Consider the following 23,307-nt stretch of genomic DNA (forward strand, 5'->3'; position numbering starts at 1 on the left):
AAAAAAAAAAAAAAAAAAGTTCTTCACCTTGCCTCCTCAATCTTGGCATAATTCCCCCTGCGAGTGGTTTCTGGGGTCTCGGTTGGCATTTAGTCACACGTATGACATTGCACATATTGTGTGCACATCTGCACAGCTCAGCAGTGTCCTGGGTAGGCCTTGAAGGGTGATCTTCATATGAGCCTGTGGCCTCAGCAAGAAAGCTGTACACGGGAAGCAGAGGAGCCAGCAGGAGCCCAGTCCTCTGCCGAAAATTCCAGCACCACCCGCAAGAGCAGCTGCCGTGGAGATTGTGACCCAACACAGAATATATGCATGAAGATGCTGGTTTGAAAGCACTCAGTGTAAGCATGGCACTTTGAAAAAATATTAATGATAAATGTCACTGAGAAAAAAATCAGAAACAAAATATATTTATTAGAAATATTACAGTCATTTATCATACACTTTCCTGGGAATAAATACATCTAATTAGCATGTCATATCCTAACACTGCTGAGTACAATCTAGTGTGGTCTTTACAGACATGACGAGGCCACAGATGTATCAACTACATTCAACTAATGTAGTTAAAATTAGTGTGCTACTCAGGATGCTACAGATATAGCAAAATTCTAACCTGGTTCAGAGGAGTGAAATGCCCAGTGAATTGAGGCAACTGTAGATATTCAAAATGCTTCTAAAAAGGCTGTGAGGTTATGTCCCTTACTGTATGTCATTGGTAGGTCATCTCAAAATGGCACTCGAGCTTTGGAAGGGTGAGAGCTATTGCTAGATTTGCATAGATGCAGGGGGTCTGCATCTATGGGCCCGAGTCCTCCATCTCCACAAGCCGCCCCTCAGTGCGGGAGAGGAGGGGGAGGCTAAGGGAGTCTCTGTAACATTTGTGGACAGTAGGGAAGAGAGCATGGCAGAGATTCCTCACCGCTGGATGGCTTGTGCCCTGGGGATGTATGTTTTTATCTAACACCCACCGGCATCTACTTGGGTTGGTTTCTACAAAAGCTGTAAAACAACAACGGAAAGAAAAAGGAAAACAAGACATATTATTTTTGAAATGAGAAGGGGCTAGGACAAGAGAAGCTACTGAGAATGTTATCCCCACAGGGCGGGGGCCGGGGGCTACCATCAGACAAGGAAAAATCAATCCATGTTCGATGCAGAGGACAGCAACTTCTCGCCTTGAAAAACTCCCCTCTCTACTGGGGCTTGCATTTTGCAGCTGTCTTTCATGTAAAAATTATACATTAAAAAAAGGATCTTCAGAACCACCAAAGAATTTTAAATGACTGTACTGGCTGAGGGAAGATGGAAAGAAATGTGGCTGTTGTACAGGCCTCTGAAAGCCTCAGGAGAGAAACTGGGAATGGCACGCTCTGCTGAGAACAGAAAATGTAAGATGCTGACCTTGTTTTCCCAGTTTACCAACTTTCCACCTTCACCTGGTGCTCAGAGCTCTGTTAAAAACAGACCTAAAAACCCTACCCCTTGGCCTAGCTGGGGTGGGGACTGCCTCCCCCAGGTCCTGCGCCTCCACACGCCAGTGGATGGCTTGGGGGAGCCCTACTAGCTGCTGTGCTAGAAGGCCTATTCCTGGACTCCTGAGACCATCAGTCACAGTTCCAGGACCCCAGCAGAACCTGCCCTTCCCCGAAACACCACCTGTATTTCTTTTTTCTGTGTGTGTGTGTGTGTGTGTGTGTGTGTGTGTGTGTGTGAGAGACAGGGCCTCACTCTTTTGCCCAGGCCAGAGTGCAGTGGCACAAACACAGCTTACTGCAGCCTCAAACTCCTGGGCTCAAGTGCTGCTCCCACCTCAGCCTCCCAAGCAGCTGAGACTACAGGTGCCTGTCATTGTACCCAGCTAATTAAAAAAAAAAATTTTGGACCAGGCGTGGTGGCTCACCCCTGTAGTCCCAGCCCTTTGGGAGGTTGAGGCAGGCATATCACTTGAGGTCAGAAGTTCGAGACCAGCCTGGTCAACATGGTGAAACTGTTTCTACTAAAAATACAAAAATATGCCAGGCATGGTGGCACATTCTTGTAATCCCAGCTACTCAGGAGGCTGAGGCAGGAGAATCGCTTGAACCTGGGAGGCAGAGGTTGTAATGAGCCAAGATCACACCATTCTAGCCTGGGTGACAGAGTGAGATGCTCTCTCAAAAAAAAAGAAAAAAAAGAAAAAAGAAAAAAAATTTTTTTTTGTAGAGTCAGGTCTTGCCATGTTGCCCAGGCTGGTCTCCTACTCCTGGGCTCAAGCAATCCTCCCACCTCAACCTCCCAAAGTGCTGGGATTACAGGCATGAGCCACCATGCCTCACCACCATGTGTGTTTCTATGGACAGGACATGGCATTCCTCTTCTATATGCACACCCACTGGCAAAAAAAAAAAAAAAAAAATGGTAGTCGGGGAAACTCCTTGAGTTGTAAAAATAAATTGCACATGGCCTTTCATGTTTCTGTCCTTCTTTTTAACCTAAAGAGAGCAGGATACAGACAAAAATGGGGGAGTTTGGCCACAGTCATTGGCAACTTGGGCTCCCATTGGAGAGGGGCTGGTATGGCCCCAGCGGGGCAGGAGGGAAACCACACCATTGCTCAGAGCTGGTTCTGGATGGTTCACACGTAATCACTCAAAATGGAGCCAATCACAGGCCGGATGTGGTGGTTCACCCGAGTGAGCTGAAACTGCACCACTGGCACTCCAGCCTGGGCGACACAACAAGACTCTTATCAAACAAAAACAAAAACAAACAAAAAAACAGCCAGGTTCAGTGGCTCATGCCCATAATCCCAGCACTTTGGGAGGCCGAGGCAGGTGGATAACCCGAGGTCAGGAGTTTGAGACCAGCTGGGCCAACATGGTGAAACCCCCTCTCTACTAAAAATACAAAAAAATTAGCTGGGTGTGGTGGTGGGCACCTGTAATCCCAGCTACATGGGAGGCTGAGGCAGGAGAATGGCGGGAACCCGGAAGGCGGAGCTTGCAGTGAGCTGAGATCTGGCCACTGCACTCCCGCCTGGGCGACAGAGCGAGACTCCATCAAAAAAAAAAAAAAAAAAAAAAAAAAGAATGAAACTCCATCTCAAAATAAATAAGTAAAAATAAAAATAAAAAACAGAACCAAAAATAAAAAACAGAAAACACCCACTCCCACTCCAGGCATCCCAAGACAGCAACTGCTTCCCCACATACAACCCTGGAGTAATTCCAGCTTAAATCTAACAACCAGCAGCTCAACTCAACTACTTGGGATATTACTTTCCCCCACTTTAATGGTGGGTAAAGTACAAGTACAGGGTTAATAAAAAATGCTTCAGACAAGTGCCTGAAGCAGCAGAAGTAATAACTTTCAGGTTGAATTGGCTGTGACTATGTGTCAAGCTTCATTTAAATACAAAGGCATGGGTGATGTAATGACCATCGCCAAACAGCTGCTCAGGAACTCCAGGCTGCCTGCCTTGTGGCTGCCAGGGAAACGTGTCCACCCCCTCAGTGGTGCTCCATGCAGCTGTGCTTCAGTCGCCTAAAGAACTTTCAAAACATGTAGACTGCATCTCTGGTCCCATTCCAGACATTCTGAAGTCAACCAACTAGGGCAGCCAAGAGTGTTTTCAAAAGGGTCCGCTGGAGGTTCTGACGCAGAGCTGCGGCTGGGATGCACTAACAGGGTTGGGGTCCTGTTAGTCTCAAGGTGGCTTGAGACTCAGAGATCCGCTGACCCGTGCAGCCCAGCTGCCACCTCGCAAAGGTCTGACTTGGAGGAGGGGACTGAGCTCCTACCTCTCCAGGAATGGTCAGGGGTTGCACCTGCAGCCTCTAGAACCTGGCTCTGAACCAATGGCTCAGATCAGCAATCAGAATGTACTTTGAGTAGTAATGGCAGTCACTGTCATTCTCGGTGACACACTGGAAGGATGATCCTTTGTTGGAGGGGCACTAACGGGCAATTTGGCACTGAAAACAGCAAGGGATGGGCATTACCTATTTCCCTCAACCACCTGTGTGAGCCATGCCCTCACTCACTGTGTAGTGCACACAGATCTGCCCAGAAGAATGCCACAGAGCCACCAGATGGGCACCCGGGCCGGACCAAGCACTTCCGAGGGACTGGGGCGGCTCTGGGGGGGGGCTCTGTTGCCACTTGAGGTGACCAGTAGGGTGCCAGGGCAATTGCATTCTTCTTCGTTAAGTATAAATGGGCCTTCACCGCCCACCCCTAAGGGCTTCTTTTTCCCATGCGGATGTAAGAGGCCTGGGGAAGCACTAAAGGTCGCATCAGTCCAGAGCTGAAAAATACTGTCCGGATTTGCTGTCAGCCCAGCATCCCCAGAGGCACACACCCTCAGCCTGCTCCACCCTGCAAAGCAGACACAGGCCATTCACACACGTGTGACCTCCTGTCAAGTTCTGTGGGGGACAAGCCTGTGTGGGTGTGAATGGGAGTGTGAAGAACGGGAGGACAAAGGTGCGGGGGATGAGGACTGCAGTTTCTCTAGTGTGAAAGCCACCGGCTGCTGTGGAGCACACAGACTGCGGTGGCAGAGGTGTGGGGCGCCTCCCAGGGGCTCCAGTAAAGCAGCCAGGGGCTCCCTTGCATTCTCACAGGCTTTCCTTTTGCTACAATGAATCAAATAAGGGACTGTGAGAGCTAAAAGTGAATCAAGTTCTAGGTGTTAATATTGTTACCTAGAACTCCCATCTTTCCCCAAAGGGCTGAGTGCGCACGTTTCCAGATTGCCCTGGAACAAACGTTTATTTTTTGTGTTTTGTTGTTTTCTTTTTGGGGGGGGAGGGGGGAAGGGAGGGTTCATAAGGGCAAAGTTTTGTTTTTTGTTTATTGTTTTTTGGGACAGGGTCTGGCTCTTTCACACAGGCTGGAGTGCAGGGCTATGCTCACAACTCACTGCAGCCTTGGACTCCTGGGCTCAAATGATCCTGCTGCCTTGGCTTCCTAAAGTGCTGGGATTACAGCCACGAACTACCACACCGAGCCAAGGGCAAAGGTTTCATAAAGGCAAAGCCAGGATATTTTTAACAACAGCAACCAAAAGACTGATTTAGAGATGCTCTTTGTCTGAAATTCTGCAGATGATGTGTTCAGTCACCCAATGCAATCAGCAAAACAAGCCTGGGTGTGGGGTCTTGGTCTGGAAGGAGGGAGGCTGGGCTCTTTAGAAGCATCCCATGGGAGATCAAAGAGTCCCCAGTTTACAGTCCAGCTGCGTTTGCATTTGAGACAGGTACACAGTGGGACCCACTCTTTCCTATTTGGGTGTTGGTCCACTTGGATTGAGCCTGCCTCTGAAGTCTAGGCAGCTGGGTGGTGGGCAGAGCAGGGTCAGTGGACAGTGATCAGGCGCTTCCAGGACAAGCTGCAGCAGGTGGCAGTGGTGGCTGCTCCAGGCCCTCCATGGTTACGTCTCAAAGTACTTGTAGATTTGGGCCACGTACTGCATCACACTCTGCCAGTCAGGCCGGTCCGTGTACAGCATCTCACTGAGTTCCTGCAGGGGAAGGGAATGGGGGATAGATCACAAGTCAGAACATCACAGACCTCTTCCCCTCAAGGACTTCAATCCAGTTTAGTTAGGGCTTACGCTGCCTGGAAACCCTCCACTTACACAGACAGAATGTGAAGACCAGCACAGGTGGTGCTGAAAACGATGGGTTAAAGGCCTTTTCCTCTCACTTATTCAGGAGATACTGTCTCTTTCCAAAAATGGAAAACACGACCTCCACCACTTTCATCTTTTAACCATATGACAGCATTTTAACAAGTTTTGAAAAGCAAAACTCACCCATAATTTCACTATTAAAATGACTTCCAAGTTTCTAAATTACATTTGAAGCCACCTCTAATTCCCCAGGCTCCCAGCACAGTGCACGTGCTATTATGTGGGCTGTGCTATTACGTGCGCTGAGCATTTCACACCCAGGTCCCCGTGCTGCTGTGCCATTGTGTGGGCTGCCATTCTAGTGGATGCGCACTGACCAGGGAAACTGCTGTCCAACAAGGGACATGGCGTGCTGTGTATGCTCACCTCGTCAGCACCACAGACTTTGCAATCAGGATCTTTGTGCAGTATCATTTTCTTCTGTCGAACTAGTCCCTCAAGATAACTTCCTAAGAGTAGGATTATCACAAAAGCCTTGAACCAATTTCAAATGCAACCATTTATTTTACCAGCATTAAGTGTTACCATTTAACATGTTTTTGTTGTTGTTGTTATTTAACATAGTTTGGTGATTTTTTGGCTTATTTTTATTTTTACTTTTGCTAATTCGCTGGTTTTTACTATTTTTGTTCATTTCGCAAGTAAGCTTGTAATGAGCATGCATAAAGTCCAGGCCAGAAAGGGAAGGGCAAGAAGGTGGGCATCTTGTCAGGCACTCAGTCAAACTTTTCTGAAATTTGTGCCACTGGACATATTTAATAATGAACTTTGGGATTGAATTAGGATTCCTGTGTGGTTACAAGAGAATAGTAGGAAAGGACCCTGATGTAAAGCCAGAAGCAGAGATGCCATGGAAGTAAGGCTGAACTTAGCACATCCGTTCCTGGGCGTTGACAAAGCTGGCTGAGGCTGTTAATGAGCCATTCGTCCCAATTCAACATCTGAACAGACTTCACCTATTCTGCTCCCTGGTGATGCTAAAAACTTATCAGCATATCATTAATCATGGGAAAGGAGTGGAAGAGGAGTTGGTAGAACATTCCATGCAGGTACACCTAGAACAATTTTAAAAGAAAAACAAACTTCCACAGAATACAAGGATAGAATGTGTCCTTCTACCTACACTGCTGTAGTCATGACTGCACAGAGACTGAGGCCTGGCAAGCTTAAATCCTTACCAAGGCGGGTTGCTAACATGACTTACAGAAAGGAAGTGATGAAGAATTGGGCATGCAATTTGGGAGACAGATGAGCTCTGGGAAAAGAAGGGATGCCTACAAACACAAGAGAGATGGCACACTGCACACTTTCCTCTGTATGATGGGAAGGGTGTGTCTTTAATCTCAGAGAGGACTCAGAAGTCCAGTCAATATTGACAGTTTTGAGCAGACTATTTTACATGCTTGAACTTCATAACTGAACTAAAAATATTTAGTACATTGTTAACATATTTGAGAATTTGTGAAAAGATATTTTGTACATTTCAGAAGACAGAGTATGCCACATTAGTAACAATCTTAAAGTCCATGACATTTCTTTGAATTAGTAGTTACGACCCTCCAAAAGATACCAGACCCAGATGATTTCACTCGTGAATTCTATTGAATACTTAAGAAAGAAATAATACCAATTCTATACAACCTCTTCAACAAATGGAAGAGGAGAGAAGAGTTCCCAACTCATTCTATGATCCCAGCATTATCCTGATACCAAAACTAGACACAAACATTACAGGAAATCTACACGCCAATTTCTCATGAGTACACAATCTATTAACCTATAAAAGTATAATAAATCATGATCAAGTGAGGTTCATCCCAGGAACACAAGGCTGGTTTAACATTCATAAACTGATGTAATTCATCACATTAACTAACTGAATGAGAAAAACCAGATGATCAAATCAACAGATGAAGAAAAAGCATCACACAAAATTCCACAATCAAGACAGTTTTTATATGTGGTAACTCTCAACAAACTAGGAACAGAAGGGAACCTCTTTCACCTAATAAAGGATATGTTTAAAAAACCAACAGCTGACATCATACTGAATGGTGAAAGACTTGAACACTCCCCCCATAAAATCAGGAACAAGGCAAGGATGCCCTTTCTCATCTGTCCTATTTAAAACTGTACTGGATAGTAATCCCAGCACTTTGGGAGGCCGAGGCGGGTGGATCACCTGAGGTCAGGAGTTCAAGACGGGCCTGGCAAACATGTTGAAACTCCATCTATACTAAAAATACAAAAAACTTAGCCAGGCATGGTGGCAGGTGCCTGCAATCCCACTTACTCTGGAGGCTGAGGCAGGAGAATCACTTGAACCCGGGAGGCAGAGGTTGCAGTGAGCCGAGACCATGCCATTGCACTCCAGCCTGGGTGACAGAGCAAGCCTCCATCTCAAAATCAAAAACAAAAACAACAAAAAAACCGTCCTGGAAGTTCTAGCTAGTGCAAAACGGCATGAAAAAGAAACAAATGGCATGCAGATTGGAAAGGGAGATATAAAACTGCCTTTATTTGCAGACATGATTGTTTAGAAAATCCCAAAGCATTTAGATACAGGTTTAGCTAAGTCTCAGGATACAAAGTTAGTATACAAAAGTCAATTGCTGTCCTATATACCGATTGAACAAATGCATTTTGTAATAAGAAAAACAATACCATTTACAATAGTACCAAAAAAAAAAAAAAGAAAAAGAAAGAAAAATCCACTAAGGTCTAAATCTAACAAGATATGTCCAGAAGGCAGACACAGCTGTCAGGGTGGTTGAGGGCATGGGCTCTGGAGCTGCCTGCCTGGCCTTGCCTCTTGCCTTTCCTGCTCAAAAGCCATGTGCCTCAGTTTCCTCCTGTAGAGTGCATCCACCTTGCAGGACCTCCGTGATGGTCCAACAAGTCCATACATGAAAAATGCCCAGAATGGTAAACAGTAAATACATATAGTAAATATGAAAAAAAATGCTTTTCACACAATAAAGCACAAATTCGCTATTTAAGCACAGCTCATCATGTTTACGCTTGCAGAGTAGGCCCAGCCATGCCTCAGGAATTGCTGTGTGGTGACCTCCCTCCACGGGGGCATGCCAGCACCCAGTCCTGCAGCGGCTGTCCTGGTGGGCATGCTGGCACGCAGTGAGCAACAGCCCTCATGGACTACATGGCCTGGTAAAGACACAGCAGCCCTGGGGACACATGTTTTGGCTGTTTTTATGACAGTGATGTCACATATCCTTCCTCACTTAATTCCTTTTCTGGGGAGTTGCTCACACCTGCAATTGGGCTAAGATGCTCTCCTTACATGGTGGCTGAGGAAGAACACTTTCTAATATCTGGGGAACACTATAGAGCTTCACTTTTAAAGATCTCATCATCTCACACCAGTCAGAATGGCTATTGATAAAAAGTCAAAAAGTAACAGATGCTGACAAGGCTGTGGAGAAAAGGGAATACACTCTTTGTGGAAATGTAAATTAGTTCAGTTACTGTGGAAGGCAATTTGGAGATTTCTCAAAGAACTTAGAACTACCATTTGACCCAGCAATCCCATTACTGGGTATATATCCAAAAGAAAAGAAATCGTTCTACCAAAAACACATGCACACTTATGTTCATCGCAGTGCTAGTCACAATAGCAAAGACATGAAATCAATCTAGGTGTCCATCAACAGTAGACTGGATAAAGGGCCAGGTGCGGTGGCTCACAACCTGTAATCCCACCCCTTTGGGAGGCTGAGGCAGGTGGATCACCTGAGGTCAGGAGTTCGAGACCAGCCTGGTCAACATGGTGAAACCCCATTTCTACTAAAAAAAAAAAAAAAATTAGCTGGGTGTGGTGGTGCATGCCTATAATCCCAGTTACTCAGGAGGCTGAGGCAAGAGAATTGCTTGAACCTGGGAGACGGAGGTTGCAGTGAGCCAAGACTGCACCATTGCACTCTAGCTTGGGCAACAAGAGCAAAATTCCGTCTCAAAAAAAAAACAAACAAACAAAAAAAAACACAGTAGACTGGATAAAGAAAACATGGTACATATATACCATGGAATACTATGCAGCCATAAAAAGAACAAAATCATGTCCTTTGCAGCAGCACGGATTCAGCTAGAGGCCATTATCCTCAGCAAACTAATGCACAAACAGAAAACCAAATAAGACATATTCTCACTTATAAGTGGGAGCTCAACATTGGGTAGTCGTGGACATAAAGATGGGGACAGTAGACACTGGGGACTACAAGAGGAAGAAGGGAGGGAGGGAGGCAAGGGCTGAAAAACTATTGGCTACTATGTGCACTACCTGGGTGACAGGATCAATCATACCCCAAACCTCAGCATCATCCAGTGTACCCATGTAACAAACCTGTACATATACTCCTTCAATCTAAAATAAAAGCTGAAATTATAAAAACAAAGATCTCATCCTAATATGTTATACCCCAGAAACTTATATTTACTTGAATATAAACATATAATTTTCCTGGCATAATCTAACAACAGAACTTGATTGAAGATTTGGGTACTACTGCTGTCACTTCTGACTGGGTGTAGTTTTAAAGTGTCATGTGTAATATACTGGATTTTTCAATCAACATCCAAGTATTGAAAAGCAAATTTAAGAATGTAGGAAATTTCTATTTTGTTGGTGGAATAAGCTGGGAAAGTGCTCACAAACACTCCTAAGTGCCTTTGAGATTAACTATCATGTGTGTCAGCAGCTCTTCACAGACCATCCACACAGACAAAACCCCAGGCTCTGACAACTAGGACAACAAAATGACCTCATTCACTAACTGCTAAAGCGCATTAGACGAAAATTAAGAAAAAGATATTAAATTTAAAAAGAAGTAAATATTAATTACAACACTACAAAGAAAAATGTATTCTGTGTAAAATATAATCTTCCAACAAGGTCTCACTGTATCTTTATCCTTACCTGATCTCTCTGTTGGTACTCATTAGTTTTGTTGTTTCTGAAGGGAGATCCCTGCTACTCCACCCTGGTCAGATGTGTAAGTTTCCTCACACCTTTTTAAATTTCCTGGACTTGTAAATACACAATAGGAATATCTGTGTCTTAAAAATTTAGCAAAATCTGGGCTGATGGGGATATATTTTCTTTGTGTGTGTGACTACATTTTAAAGCACAAATTCAACCTCTTTAATGGTTAAAGTTTTATTTCTTTTTAAGTTTTGTAGGAATATTTGCATTTAATATTTGAAGACATATACTTGTATTTTTCTATAAAACTGTCCATGCTGTTTCAAAATTATACTGGCATAGCACTGCTCATGGTGATGAGATTTCACAATAGATGTACATTCACTTTTTCATTTCTCAGATTCCCCACGTGCTTTGAGGGTTAGAATTGTTTTTTTTTTTTTTGAGATGGAGTTTCGCTCTTGTCGCCCAGGCTGGAGTGCAATGCTGCAATCTTGGCTCACTGAAACTTCCATCTCCTGGTTTCAAGCGATTCTCCTGCCTCAGTCTCCCAAGTAGCTGGGATTACAGGCACCCACCATCATGTCCAGCTAATTTTTTGTATTTTTAGTAGATACAGGGTTTTGCAATGCTGGCCAGGCTGGTCTCGAACTCCTGACCTCAGGTGATCCACACACCTCGGCCTCCCAAAGTGCTGGGATTACAGGGGTGAGCCACTGCACCCAGCCGGAACTGTATCTCATTTTTATTTCAGCTTAGATTTTCCCGATCCCTAATGAGATTGAACATCTTTAAAAATCCTCATTGACCATTTGTGATGATCTTCTATGAATTTTCTATTCTAGCCTTTGATAATTTCCTACTAGGTTGTATTTTTATTACTGGTTAGCAGAAATTTTTAATAGATTATCTGTCTTTGCTTTTTCTGTAGTCTCATTATAATGTGTCTGGATGGATATTTTGCTTTATTCATCCTGCTTGAGATGACTAAAGAATCTGTGGACTCTTTCATTCTCTTTTCATCATTCTGGAAAATTTTCAGGCATCATATCTTCAAATACCATCTCCATTCCATTCTTTCTATCCTTTTCATCTGGAATTCCCTCTGGGCATGGGACATGGCCATCGCCTGATTTTTTTTGGTCCATGTCTCTTAAACTCTGAGACAGACACTATTATGTAGACAGCCCAACAGTCATTCCCAAGCTCTCTCCCTTGCAGGCTTCCCACTAAAGAAACTGAAAACTGTTCATACACTCACTTCCTCAAATGCCCTTGCATCTGGGGACCAAGTAACAGAGTACTGCCAATGAGCTGGAGAAACCCAGGGAGCCTTTTACTTTCATTCTTTAAAGGGAAAGACAGAAGGCACTTGTTCTATCTCTTTCCCTTCTTCCTGTCCTATAGGTGGAAGTGATGTCTGAAGTTTGGCAGCTACCTTCAACTATAAAGGAACAAACATGGGGACAAAAGCAACAGATTAAAGATGGCGAGCATGAATAGGAGACATTCTGGGGCTTTGATTATAGTACTGAGTGGTGAACCAGTCCTAAAACTACTGTTGTTAAGAAAATTAACATTTTTATGGTTTAAGCAACTGCTGGTTGGGTTCTCCATTTCTTGAAGCTGAACACATACTAATTCAATCTTACCATTATATTTTATATTTTTTAATGTCTCTTTTATATTTTGGGTGATTTCCCCATATTTATTTTCCAACTTAGTATTTCTCTCTTCTGCTGTATCTAATGATTGGCAACACATATTGTGGTCTTAATTCCAAATTTTCATTTCTAGAAGTGTTATTTGATTCTTTTTACAAATCTCTTTTTTAAATAGAATCCTTCCTTCCTTGTGGTTTCTATTCCTCCTTTTATCTCTTTCATATGTTTAAATAATCTTTTTGTAGTCTCTTATTATTTATCATCTCAAGTTCTGGTAGATAATCCTTTTGTTTGCTATATCTGCTGACTAGCTCAAGTAGATCATTTTCTCAAGTGTTTTGTCACTTTTTAGTAGCCACTGTAGTATCAGCCCAGGGGCTTCCTGCATCCAAGAGTATACCAAGGGCTTCATGCAGCATAGATATTATAAATTTGGACTCTAAACCTCATCTGGTCCCGTTTCCTTTCCTTGCAAGAGACCGTCTCTCTTTTCTCTCTCTTCTTTTCCTCTCTCTGCGTGCGCGCGCGTGCACAAAATCCCAGGTGGAGACCAGTTTCTTTATCACCTCGTTGGGCTGGCCGGTGGAGTTTTAGAGATTTCTGCTTTCACTAAGAAGAGCAGCATGTTGTGAGCCTTGGCTTTATGCAGACTTGGTGTTTGCTTGGCCCACCGTCCCCCACCCACCCCTGCCGAGTTTTGCAGGCTCAGTTGTGCCTGGTTTCTGCTTTGTTTTACATTTCTGGCATCTGGGTATTTCCCATTCTTTCCTGAGAGCTTAGCTATGTGTTGATATTTTTTAAAATAGCATTTTATTCAGATCTCTAGGTGCTCTGAACAAGAGGGCTCTAATAATAATTCAGTCCACTGTGTTTCCAGAACTGAAATTGGTCCATATGAAACCTCATGTGACTGAAAATCTCTTAGACTTGAAAATCTCTAAATCATATGTTCATATGTGATTAGACCAGCTGGATAACTCTATATCAGGTATTGAGAGCAACACTCTATATCAGGTATTGAGAGCAACAGACTTTTGGCAAACAGATGTCAATGTTCTACAAGAAATCGTTTATCAGATGGCATAAAGTTATTTCTCATACAATTAAAGTATCACAAGGATACAAAATAGGATACTTACCAGGCTGGGTTTGATGCCTACACTTTCAGCTGCTTCAAATGCCAACAAAAGATTCCTCTTCTAGGTTAAAAAGACAAAGAGACTGGAATCAGTAATTTAAAATATATACCTTTTGCCAAGAAAGAACATCAACTGATATTCCCATATAGATTATTCACTATTATAAAACAAAAATAGTAAGTCAAGTGTACAAAATATGGTCTCAGTTTAAGAAAAAAAAATAAACAGGTTGCAACTGCACCAAAACTAACATTACTGATTGACACCTACCAAAGATAAATTTTTGTTTAGTTTTGTCAAGATTACTTAATTTACAAATTACTTAATTTACACTTTGCAAGATTTATGGCATACACATTCTGTGGCATAACAAAGTTGCTTAATCATGATGCCATAACAAAAACATTATCAAGGTAATAAATGCATATATTATAGTATATATAGATTGTATTTAAATAAAATGAAAACCTGTTCCTTCAATCCTGGTCCTTCAGAGAACTAACTTTAAATTTCTGTTTAGTTATGGATTATTTCCATATCTCTGTAATATGCTTACACGACTACTACTTGATTTCTAAAATGAAGGCATTTTCTACTGACTTCCTCCAGGACAAATGAGGACTCAGGCACCATGCATCTGCCTCCTCCTTACACTGTAGACACATAGCTAATTTTCGTGCCCGTATTAATATTAGCTATGTTTGTGACCTTAAATAATATCTGTGAACTTCTATTTTTTGTCCCATTGGGTGTGGACAACACTTCCTGACTCTACTTTGTATGTCAGGAGTAAATTCCCCTTTCTTCCCTCTACCTGGTCAAGTTGTAAACCGCCACAGCTGAGAACATTTGCTTCCTTTTCTGGAAGCACATTTAAGTCCTTTGTGCTCTCTGACTAGAATGATTCTGGAAGCTGAAAACCACAAGCAGCATCACAGAAGTCAGTTCTGGGCACGTGTCCTCTACAGTTCCACCATCGTGACCTTCGCCACTCAAAGCATCATTCAAAGGAGTTCCTCTGTTACCCTACCAGTCGTCCAAAATCACCCCACATTTTAGTGTGCTCCAGATTTGGACCCTGCCTTTCTTCAAAAGTTTGGTTTTTTCCTACAGTGCCTGCTTGTTTGGGATTTTTCCTTACTGGGAGGAGGACTTCATGCCTCCTTCTCATCTGGCCTCCTGCCCATTCTGACTGTTACTTTTAAGTCCTAACATTCTCCTCATGGCTGCTGCCATTCTGTTCTGACACAGAAGGCCTGCATCATAGTGGGACCCTGGCCTCCTCGCACAGTTTCTCATCTCCTTTATCACAGCCTGGAGCTCTTAATCATCTCATCATTCTGTGAAACCCTTCAGCTCCAAGCCCTCCAGAACCTCACTGATTTTTGGAGTTTACTCCCATTCTATCGCCCAGGTTTCCTTCTTAAGAAAGAATATGGCGAGACATATTTTCTGGATGTATGAAAATTTCCCTTTTCTACCATCACATTCAGTTAACTGGCTGGCTGGACAGGGAAAATAATTTCCCCTTAGAATGTTAATGGTGGTGGCTCCACAATCATTCAGCCCTAGTGTGTGGCTTCTTTTGTGGACTCTTCCTAGCTATTCTCTGATGTGTGTTCATCTAGATGAACTTAAGAATCATTTGATCATGCTTCTCCCATTCCAAAATTCATTTCAAAATTATTAGGATTATATTAAAATTTAATTAAATTGTTACATTAAGTATAATTGAGAGATAAATGTTTCTTTACATACTCAGTTTTATGTTCCTCAGTGGAATTTCTTTGAGATGGAATCTCGCCCTGTCACCCAGGCTGGAGTGTAGTGACGCGAGCTCAGCTCACTGCAACCTCTGCCTCCCAGGTTCAAGTGATTCTCGTTTCTCAGTCACCTCAGTAGCTGAGATTATAGACATGCAACACCACACCTGGCTAATTTTTTTTTTTTTTTTTTTTGTATTTTTAGTAGAGACTGGGTTTCACCATATGGCCAGGCTGGTTTTGAACTCCTGACCTCAGATGATCCGCCTGTCTAGGCCTTCCAAACTGCTGGGATTACAGACGTGGGCCACTGCACCTGGCCAAATTTCTTAATTTTATACGTTTAGATTTTATACATAATTATAGATTTTAGATTTCATACATCATTTTATACACTTTTCCATTTCCCCCATGGCTCTCACTCTCTGCCCTTGCTTGAACATCTAGAGTCTGAGGCGACGGGTTTTCCCTGACACTGAAGCAAAGTCTAGGCACCAGGTCACCGAAAAACAGAAAGATGTGGCCACCACATTTTCTTCCAGTCTGTGGCCCATGCTGTGGAAAGCTGCCGATCTGTGGTGATCCTGACCAAGTTGCCACGCCCGTTCCTTGAAATTAAAGGAAAGGCGCGGGCATGCACTGGAAACTGCACACTTGTTTCCCTAACGCTACTCTGTTCTGTTGAGACAGGAGCTGTGCACTCCTGGCTTCCTTCCATTTAGCCCAAATTACTGGCAGCAATCTCCTATTTTGGTGCTATTGAAGCCTTTGTCTTTACTTCAAATCTCTTTTGGTTAGTTTTTGAAGAGGTGGGGGGTTTTTAGCCAGTGTTTAGGCCACCATTATTCCAGAAGTCAATATTTTACGGCTTTTAATATGTAATGTCAAACATTGCTTTCTAGAGCATTATCCCAATTTTTGGTTCCAGCAATAGTGTATAAGTGGCCATTTTCCTGTACTGTCTCTGCCAAATGTGTCAGGCTGAAAATATTTTATTATTTTAATTTGTATTCATTGATTACTAGTAAGGTCTAACGAGAAGGCATTTCTAAACTCAAGATTTTATGCAAAAACTTTCTAGCTTGATTCTAATGAAACCACTTATGTTTTCTTTTTCTTTTTCTTTTTTTTTTTTTTAGATGGACTCACTACCGCAGCCTCAAAATTCTGGGTTCAAGGGATCCCCTGGCCTCAGGCTCCGGAGTAGCTGGGATTACAGGTGTGTGCCACCACGCCTGGCACCGCTTGTGTTTTCACAGGGTGCTGCATGCTGTTTCTTCTGTGTTCAATATCTGTTGTGAAAACACAGGTGGAGCTGGGCATGGTGGCACGCGCCTGTAATCCCAGTTACTCCAAAGCCTGATGTGGGAGGATCCCTTGATGAAAAACTGTCTCAAAATACCCTGAAATAGTACACAGGGTGACATGGAATACAGAGAGAGGGTGGTTTTTTATTCACAACAGTGACTTTTATTCATTTTTGCAGCAGCAGAATATCTGTGACCAAGTGTTATTACCCTAGTGCTCTTTCATTTGATCACTGTCACCATCACTGTGCAGAGGCCCTGGGAGGCAGAAGCCACAGATAAGCAGCAGCTCCGAAGGGCCTCACTTCCCCCATGGGCTATAAGCTTCAGATGTGGCTCAGCCCACAGGGGCCAGGCAGGGGGACGCCATCACTGCTTCAGTCTGCCCTGGTTGGGAGAGGATGGTGCAGGCCTGGGACCTTCCAGTTCTAGGACAGCCTAAGTACCCAACCTGTGGCAAAACTCTGTCACCGGCAGGACTTGAGGGGCTGTGCTTGTTGGGCCTCACACTCAAAACCAATGGGAGAATGGATGCCCAACCTAGAGTTCCCCCTCTCGGGGTCACACCTCATTCATTTCAGACACTGACATAAGCACACTCCAGTCCACCACCTGAGTCTGTCTGGACTAAGCAGAGAGTTGCATAGGCAGACAAGTGAATGCCCTATCTTTTTACTGAAAACAATAGAAACAAAAACGGCTGTGCACAGTGATTCACAACTGTAATCCCAGAACTACTGGGAGGCTGAAGCGGGTGGATCACCTGAGGTCAGGAGTTTGAGACCAGCCTGACCAACATGATGAAACCCCATCTCTACTAAAAATATAAAAACTAGCCAGGTGTAGTGGCATGTGCCTGTAGTCCCAGTTACTCGAGAGGTTGAGGCAGGAGAATCGCTTGAACCTGGGAGGCGGAGGTTGCAGTGAGCTGAGATGGCACCACTGCACTCCAGCCTGGGCGACAGAGTAAGATTGTCTCAAAACAGCAACACAAAATGACAAAATCTTCCATGGACTGTATATCGCACCCTGTGATCATATATCTCTTTACTATCATGGAAGACATGCTTGTTAGTTTTTATCAAAAATTCGCTACTTAATACCAATGTCAAACAGACATAGTTTAATTGCTTCCATCCAGGTGGGGACACTCATAATTTCTATACATTCTGGGCTATCAACAACTCTATCATATACTTTTTAGATTTTGATTTTAATAGAGTTTACAAACATGAAAGGCTTCTCTTGGTGCCCTTTCTGATGAATGTGTAAATAATAATTTTTAAAAAATGCCCTGGCACTGAGCACACAGGAGAACACAGCTCCAAGCTGAGGCTGGACAGATGTGCCTCTCATCCTGATGATGCAAGGTGTGTGCTGCATTCACATCCACTTGCTTCCTGTGAAACCCAGCTTCTAACACACTTTTAGGAAATCTTCCCTGCTCTTTCCCCACTCTGCACTAGTAAGATTCCTCCCGTGTGCTCAGTTTTATACTGTATGGGTTTGCCTGTTGGGATACGTTATTTTGAAAACCCACACCTGTAACTGTGATAGATATGGCCACTCTCACCAAAAAGAATGCCAGCATCCCCCAGGGCAAGCCACACACCAAGAAGTGGCGAAATGTCACTGCAGCCACTGTGGCTCCTCCAGAGTGTGGCCAGGATGGGGAATTTAGGAAACAGGAGGCTAGTTGTTCCTTCAGGGAGTGGCAAATGGGCTGTAATTAGCAAACAAAATCCTAGGCTCTGGGACACAACCCAACTCAAGATTACTGTGAGGCCAAATAGATCCTAAAATGAAAAATACCAGACATCCAGGGCCGACTTGGACTCTCATCACAGACCCGCAGTCTTCCACATGCTGCCTTACACACTCCCTGGTGGTTGGGTGATCGGTCTGGGGAAGAAATTCAACTCTGCATGTAGGGAACAGGGGCCTACGCCATGGCCTCAGCCTGCCCCCACCGCAAGCTGCCACAGCTGCGGGAGGTCTGGGCAGCTGGCGGAGGAGCCTCTGCCCTCAGAATCGCAGAGACTAGCACCAGGTACAGGGGCTCTGGCCCAGGAGGCAAGGCTCACAGTTCGGAGCCTGAGCGCAAACACTGTTAGGTCCATAATTTTCCAACAGAGCCATGCTGATTCCAGGACAAAGCAGCCAGTCTGTGTGGATGACTGCAGGGAGTGACGTCCACACACTGCCAGGAGGACACGGATGTGTGTGTATGTGTGGGCTTCACCCAGCAGTGTTAGGAAGGCCTTCTGACTATTTTCAGTGCTTTCATGCCCACTATTTCCTCAGTTATCTCCAAACGGCCTATCAGAAAAGCAGAGACTAAAACATCAAGAGGGCAGGGAGGGAATGAACGCATAGATCACACCTGTGACCCATGAGGCCACTGCAGCCTGTGGCCCCAACTCAGGCTGCCTCTCTGGATGCTCCTTCCCGGTCCCCTTTGCTGTGTCCTCCTCCTCTACCTCCACGACAAACACTGGGGTTCCCAGGTGTGTTCCTCGGTTCTCTCTCTGCTTCCCTAAAACCAAAGGACTGGGTGCTCTCCTCCAGTCTGACGACTTTAAATTCCATTTGTGCCCATGCTGTCCAACATGGCAACCACACATGATGTGGCTACTTAAATTAAAATCGAAATTAAAAATTCAGTCTTCAGTCACATCTGCCACATTTCAAGTGCTCAGGAGCAGGTATGGTTGGTGGTTGCCCTGTGGGCAGTGCAGATACAGAACATTCCCATCATCTCAGGAACCTGCATTAGACAGCATGAATCTCTTCATGGACAACCCCCAGATCTGTTTCCAGCTCTGCTCTCCCATCCAGCTCTGGATTTGCTGCACAATTGCCTGCCTGCCATCACCACCTGCGTATTTCACAGCACCTCAGACTTCACATGATTTAAACATCTTTCTCCCAGAATGTTTAATAATCCTGTCCAGTCTGCTTCACAAATGAAGCACCCCACAGAAAAGTAATTTAAAGATTTTAATACATTCTGTGATAGTTAATTGTATGTGTCAACTTGGATAGGCATGGTACCCAGATATTTGGCCAAATATTATTCTAGATGTTTCTGTGAAGCTTTTTTGTTTGTTTCAGACAGGGTCTCTGTCACCCAGGCTGGATAGCAGTGGTGCAATCACAGCTTTGCTACAGCCTCAAACTCCAAGCATCAAGTGACTCTCCCACCTCAGCCTCCCGAGTAGCTGGGACCTCAGATGTGTGCCACCAAGCCCAGCTAATTAAAAAAAATTTTTTTGTAGAAATGGGGGTCTCCCTATGTTGCCTAGGCTGGTCTTAAACTCCTGGGTTCAAGTGATCCTCCTGTCTTGGCCTCCCAAAGTGCTGGGATTACAAGTCTGAGCCCCCATGCATGGCCCGACAACAGACTTTGGGCAAAGCAAATGACCCCACTTAGAGTGGGTGGGCCTCATCTAATCAGGTGAAGGCCTTAATAGAAAAGGCTAACCTCACCCAAGAAGAGGGAATCCCACCAGCAAATGGCCTTCACATTGGGACTGCAGTATTAGCTCTTCCCTGAGTCTCCAGCCTGCTGGCTTACCCTGCAGATGTTGGACTTGCTAGCTTCTATAATCTCGAGCTAGTTCCTTAGAATAAATCTCTCTCCCTGGCCCCCACCCCTCCACACCCCCACCTCCACACACACACACACACACACTCTCTCTCTCTCTCTCTCTCTTTTGGTTTTGCTTCTCTGGAGAATTCTAACACCTTAAAAAACTAAATTACTTCGCTCAGTTATTGTCATTGCTATGACCCTTCTTTGTACTTTATTTAAATCCTGATGTGGGATAATCGAACAGAGCTTTTAAACATATCTATGCCCTCCCCATCTCAGAAAATGGCCCTTTCAAACTAGACACCAAGGCATCATCTTTGACTCCTTCCTCTCCTCCTCCCCTACAACCAATCTGTCACTAAGTCCAGTCGATTCTGTCTGAGACATATTTTGAATCTTTCTAGGTCTTTCCATCTGCGTAGCTACCATCCTAGTGGTTAGTGGGTGAGGCCAAACCAGAGCTGTGGGGAAGCTCTGCAGCCTCTGCCCTCGGACTCCCCGGATCAGCCCAGCTACAGGGTCTGCCCCTTGGCTTCCCTGGGTCAGCACAGCCTCTCTGGCCCCACTAACCACATCCAGCCAACCAGCCTTCTTCCACGGCCTGGACAACACCAAGGTGTTCCCCAGCAGCTGCAGCTGCTCCATAGCCCTGGCTCTGCACTGCTGCCTCCTCTACCTTCCAATGCCAATTTCTTTTTTTCTTTTCTTTTTTTTTTTTTTTTTGAGACAGAGTCTTGCTCTGCTGCCCAGGCTGAAGTGCAGTGGTGCGATCTTGGCTCACTGCAATCTCTGCCTCCCGGGTTCAATCAATTCTCCTGCCTCAGCCTCCCAAGTAGCTGGGATTACAGGTGCGCACCACCACGCCCAGCTAATTTTTGTATTTTTAGTAGAGACGGGATTTCATCATGTTGGGCAGGCTGCTCTCAAACTCCTGAACTCAGGTGTCCGCCCGCTTCGGGCTCCCAAAGTACTGGGATTACAGGCGTGAGCCACTGTGCCCAGCCCCGACGCCAGTTTTGACATCACTGCTGCAGTCTCCCTGGTCTAAATGCGATCCCCGTCACTCAGTCTCACAGCACTGAGTTTCTCTCCGGGCTCTTTGACCACTTATCCTTGCTCATTTATAATTTTACTTGTTATAAATCTACTCGCTTGCTTACTGTCTGTCTAGCTCATGAGGGTGCAGAACGTCTCTACTGTTTATTGTTTTCTTATGACAGTACCCAATGCTTGACAGAAATTCTTGAGTGACCAACAGCAGGACCCAGCACAGCATTTTCCAAAGTATTCTCTGTGGGACATTTTGTAGGAGGTTCTAGGTCAGGGGGTGGCAAACTGCTGACCATGGGCCAAATCTGGCTCATAGCCTGTTTTTGTAAATAAAGTTTTGTTGGCACAGCCATGCCCATTCATTTACAAAGTGATCAATGGCCTCTTTAGCCCGATGGTAGAGTTGGATAGTTGTGACTGAGACCAACTGACCCACTGAGTCTATTACGTGGCCTTAACAGGGAAAATTTGCCAACCCTTGTTATGGTGATTGTAGTAAAATAAACAAATGTAAGTAAAGAGGTTATGTGGATCTGATCTATGTTGGGTTAAACAGTCACACAGATTTCTTAATGTAGGACTTCCTGAAGTCTTTAATGTGTTAACAGGCACCATGCTCTCTGAAAATGTGATGCAATATACAGTGTCCCAGACTTATCTGAGCAGGGAATTCTTTTTGTTGGTGTTTGCTGGTTCTTTGGAATAGGCTTTGAAAAATGCTGGCCAAGGTCTTGAAACCATGAAGGTGAGATTCCTCAGAAGGGAAGCTGGGGAAGATTTGCTGAGGTTGGGATTCCACGGTGCAGTCACACATTCACGAGTTATCTATACCTGGTATCAATATCCCAACTTCTACTTCAGGCCTGTTAGCCCCTCTCACAGTGGGGTTTCTCAATTAGGAATCCCCCTGCATTTCCTAGAGGATAACCAAGGTGACAGGGCCATGACTTACTTTCTCCTGACTGTTCAGCTCCTGGTAGGGGATGTGGGCAGGCAGGTAGGTGTGGAGCAGAGCACAGAAGGCCAGGCCATCGCTCCAGCTGCTGCTGAAATTGGTGATGTCGATGTTCTGCAGGAGAGAAAAGTAGTAATAAACAAATACTATTGCGAACTGTGCAGTATCACAGATGAGGGAGACTGGGATAAGATGGGAATCTACCTTTGGATTTTTCAGTAAGGCAACATAAGAATAAACTTCCCAAATTTGCTCAGAGTACATTTTGTTTTGGTATCAGGAATGGCCTGGTGTTGCCCAACTCCATTCACAGAATAGCACTGAGGAAAAGCCTTCAGTGCTCAAAACAGTAGAGGATTTCCGTCCATCTCTCAGGAGAGTCATCAAAGGCTCAAAGGTATCTTATTCTCAAATTAACCCACCTGATTAGTTTTGTACATGCCAGCATTTCCCAGACTCATTTCGTCAAGGAAGAATCACTATCACCATCATCATCATCGCCACCATCATCATCACTACCTTCATAACAATTACCATCATCACTACCACCATCATCACTACCTTCATAACCATTCCCATCACCACTACCTTCATAACCATTACCATTATCACCACCTTCATAACCATTCGCATCATCACTACCATCATCATCACTACCTTCATAACCGTTACCCTCATCACTACCATCATCATCACTACCTTCTTACCATTACCATCATCCCCACCATCATCACCACCTTCATAACCATTACCATCATCATCACCACCATCATCACTACCTTCATAACCATTACCTTCATCACCACCACCATCATCACTACCTTCATAACCATTCCCATCGTTACTACCATCATCACTACCTTCATAACCATTAACATCATCACTACCATGATCACTATCTACATAACCATTACCATCATCACTACCACCATCATCACCACCTTCATAACCATTACCATCATCACTACCATCATCATCACCACCTTCATAATCATTCCCATCATCACTACCACCATCACTACCTTCATAACCATTACAATCATCGCTACCATCATCATCAGCACCTTCATAACCATTCCCATCATCACCACCACCATCATCACCACCTTCATAACCATTACCATCATCACTACCATCATCATCACTACCTTCATAACCATTACCATCATGACTACCACCATCATCATCACTACCTCCATAACCATTGCCATCATC

General features: G+C 44.4%; 1 protein-coding gene across 3 annotated transcripts in view; it reads right to left on the reverse strand.

Moving 5' to 3' along the window:
- Positions 1 to 4,727: 4,727 nt before the first annotated feature.
- The window catches only part of SPECC1 (sperm antigen with calponin homology and coiled-coil domains 1), a 328,700-nt gene continuing 310,120 nt past the window's right edge, over positions 4,728 to 23,307 (reverse strand). For all 3 annotated transcript variants that reach the window (XM_011971260.1, XM_011971261.1, XM_011971262.1), the window contains exons 13-15: positions 22,090 to 22,206; positions 13,423 to 13,482; positions 4,728 to 5,509 (exon numbers count right to left, since the gene is read on the reverse strand). In XM_011971260.1, the coding sequence (XP_011826650.1) occupies positions 5,420 to 5,509; positions 13,423 to 13,482; positions 22,090 to 22,206 (267 nt within the window). In that variant the 3' untranslated portion in view covers positions 4,728 to 5,419. The remainder of the gene's footprint in view (positions 5,510 to 13,422; positions 13,483 to 22,089; positions 22,207 to 23,307) is intronic.

The sequence above is a fragment of the Mandrillus leucophaeus genome, unplaced genomic scaffold, assembly GCF_000951045.1.
Source record: "Mandrillus leucophaeus isolate KB7577 unplaced genomic scaffold, Mleu.le_1.0 Scaffold995, whole genome shotgun sequence".
In the NCBI taxonomy this organism is placed as follows: domain Eukaryota; kingdom Metazoa; phylum Chordata; class Mammalia; order Primates; family Cercopithecidae; genus Mandrillus; species Mandrillus leucophaeus.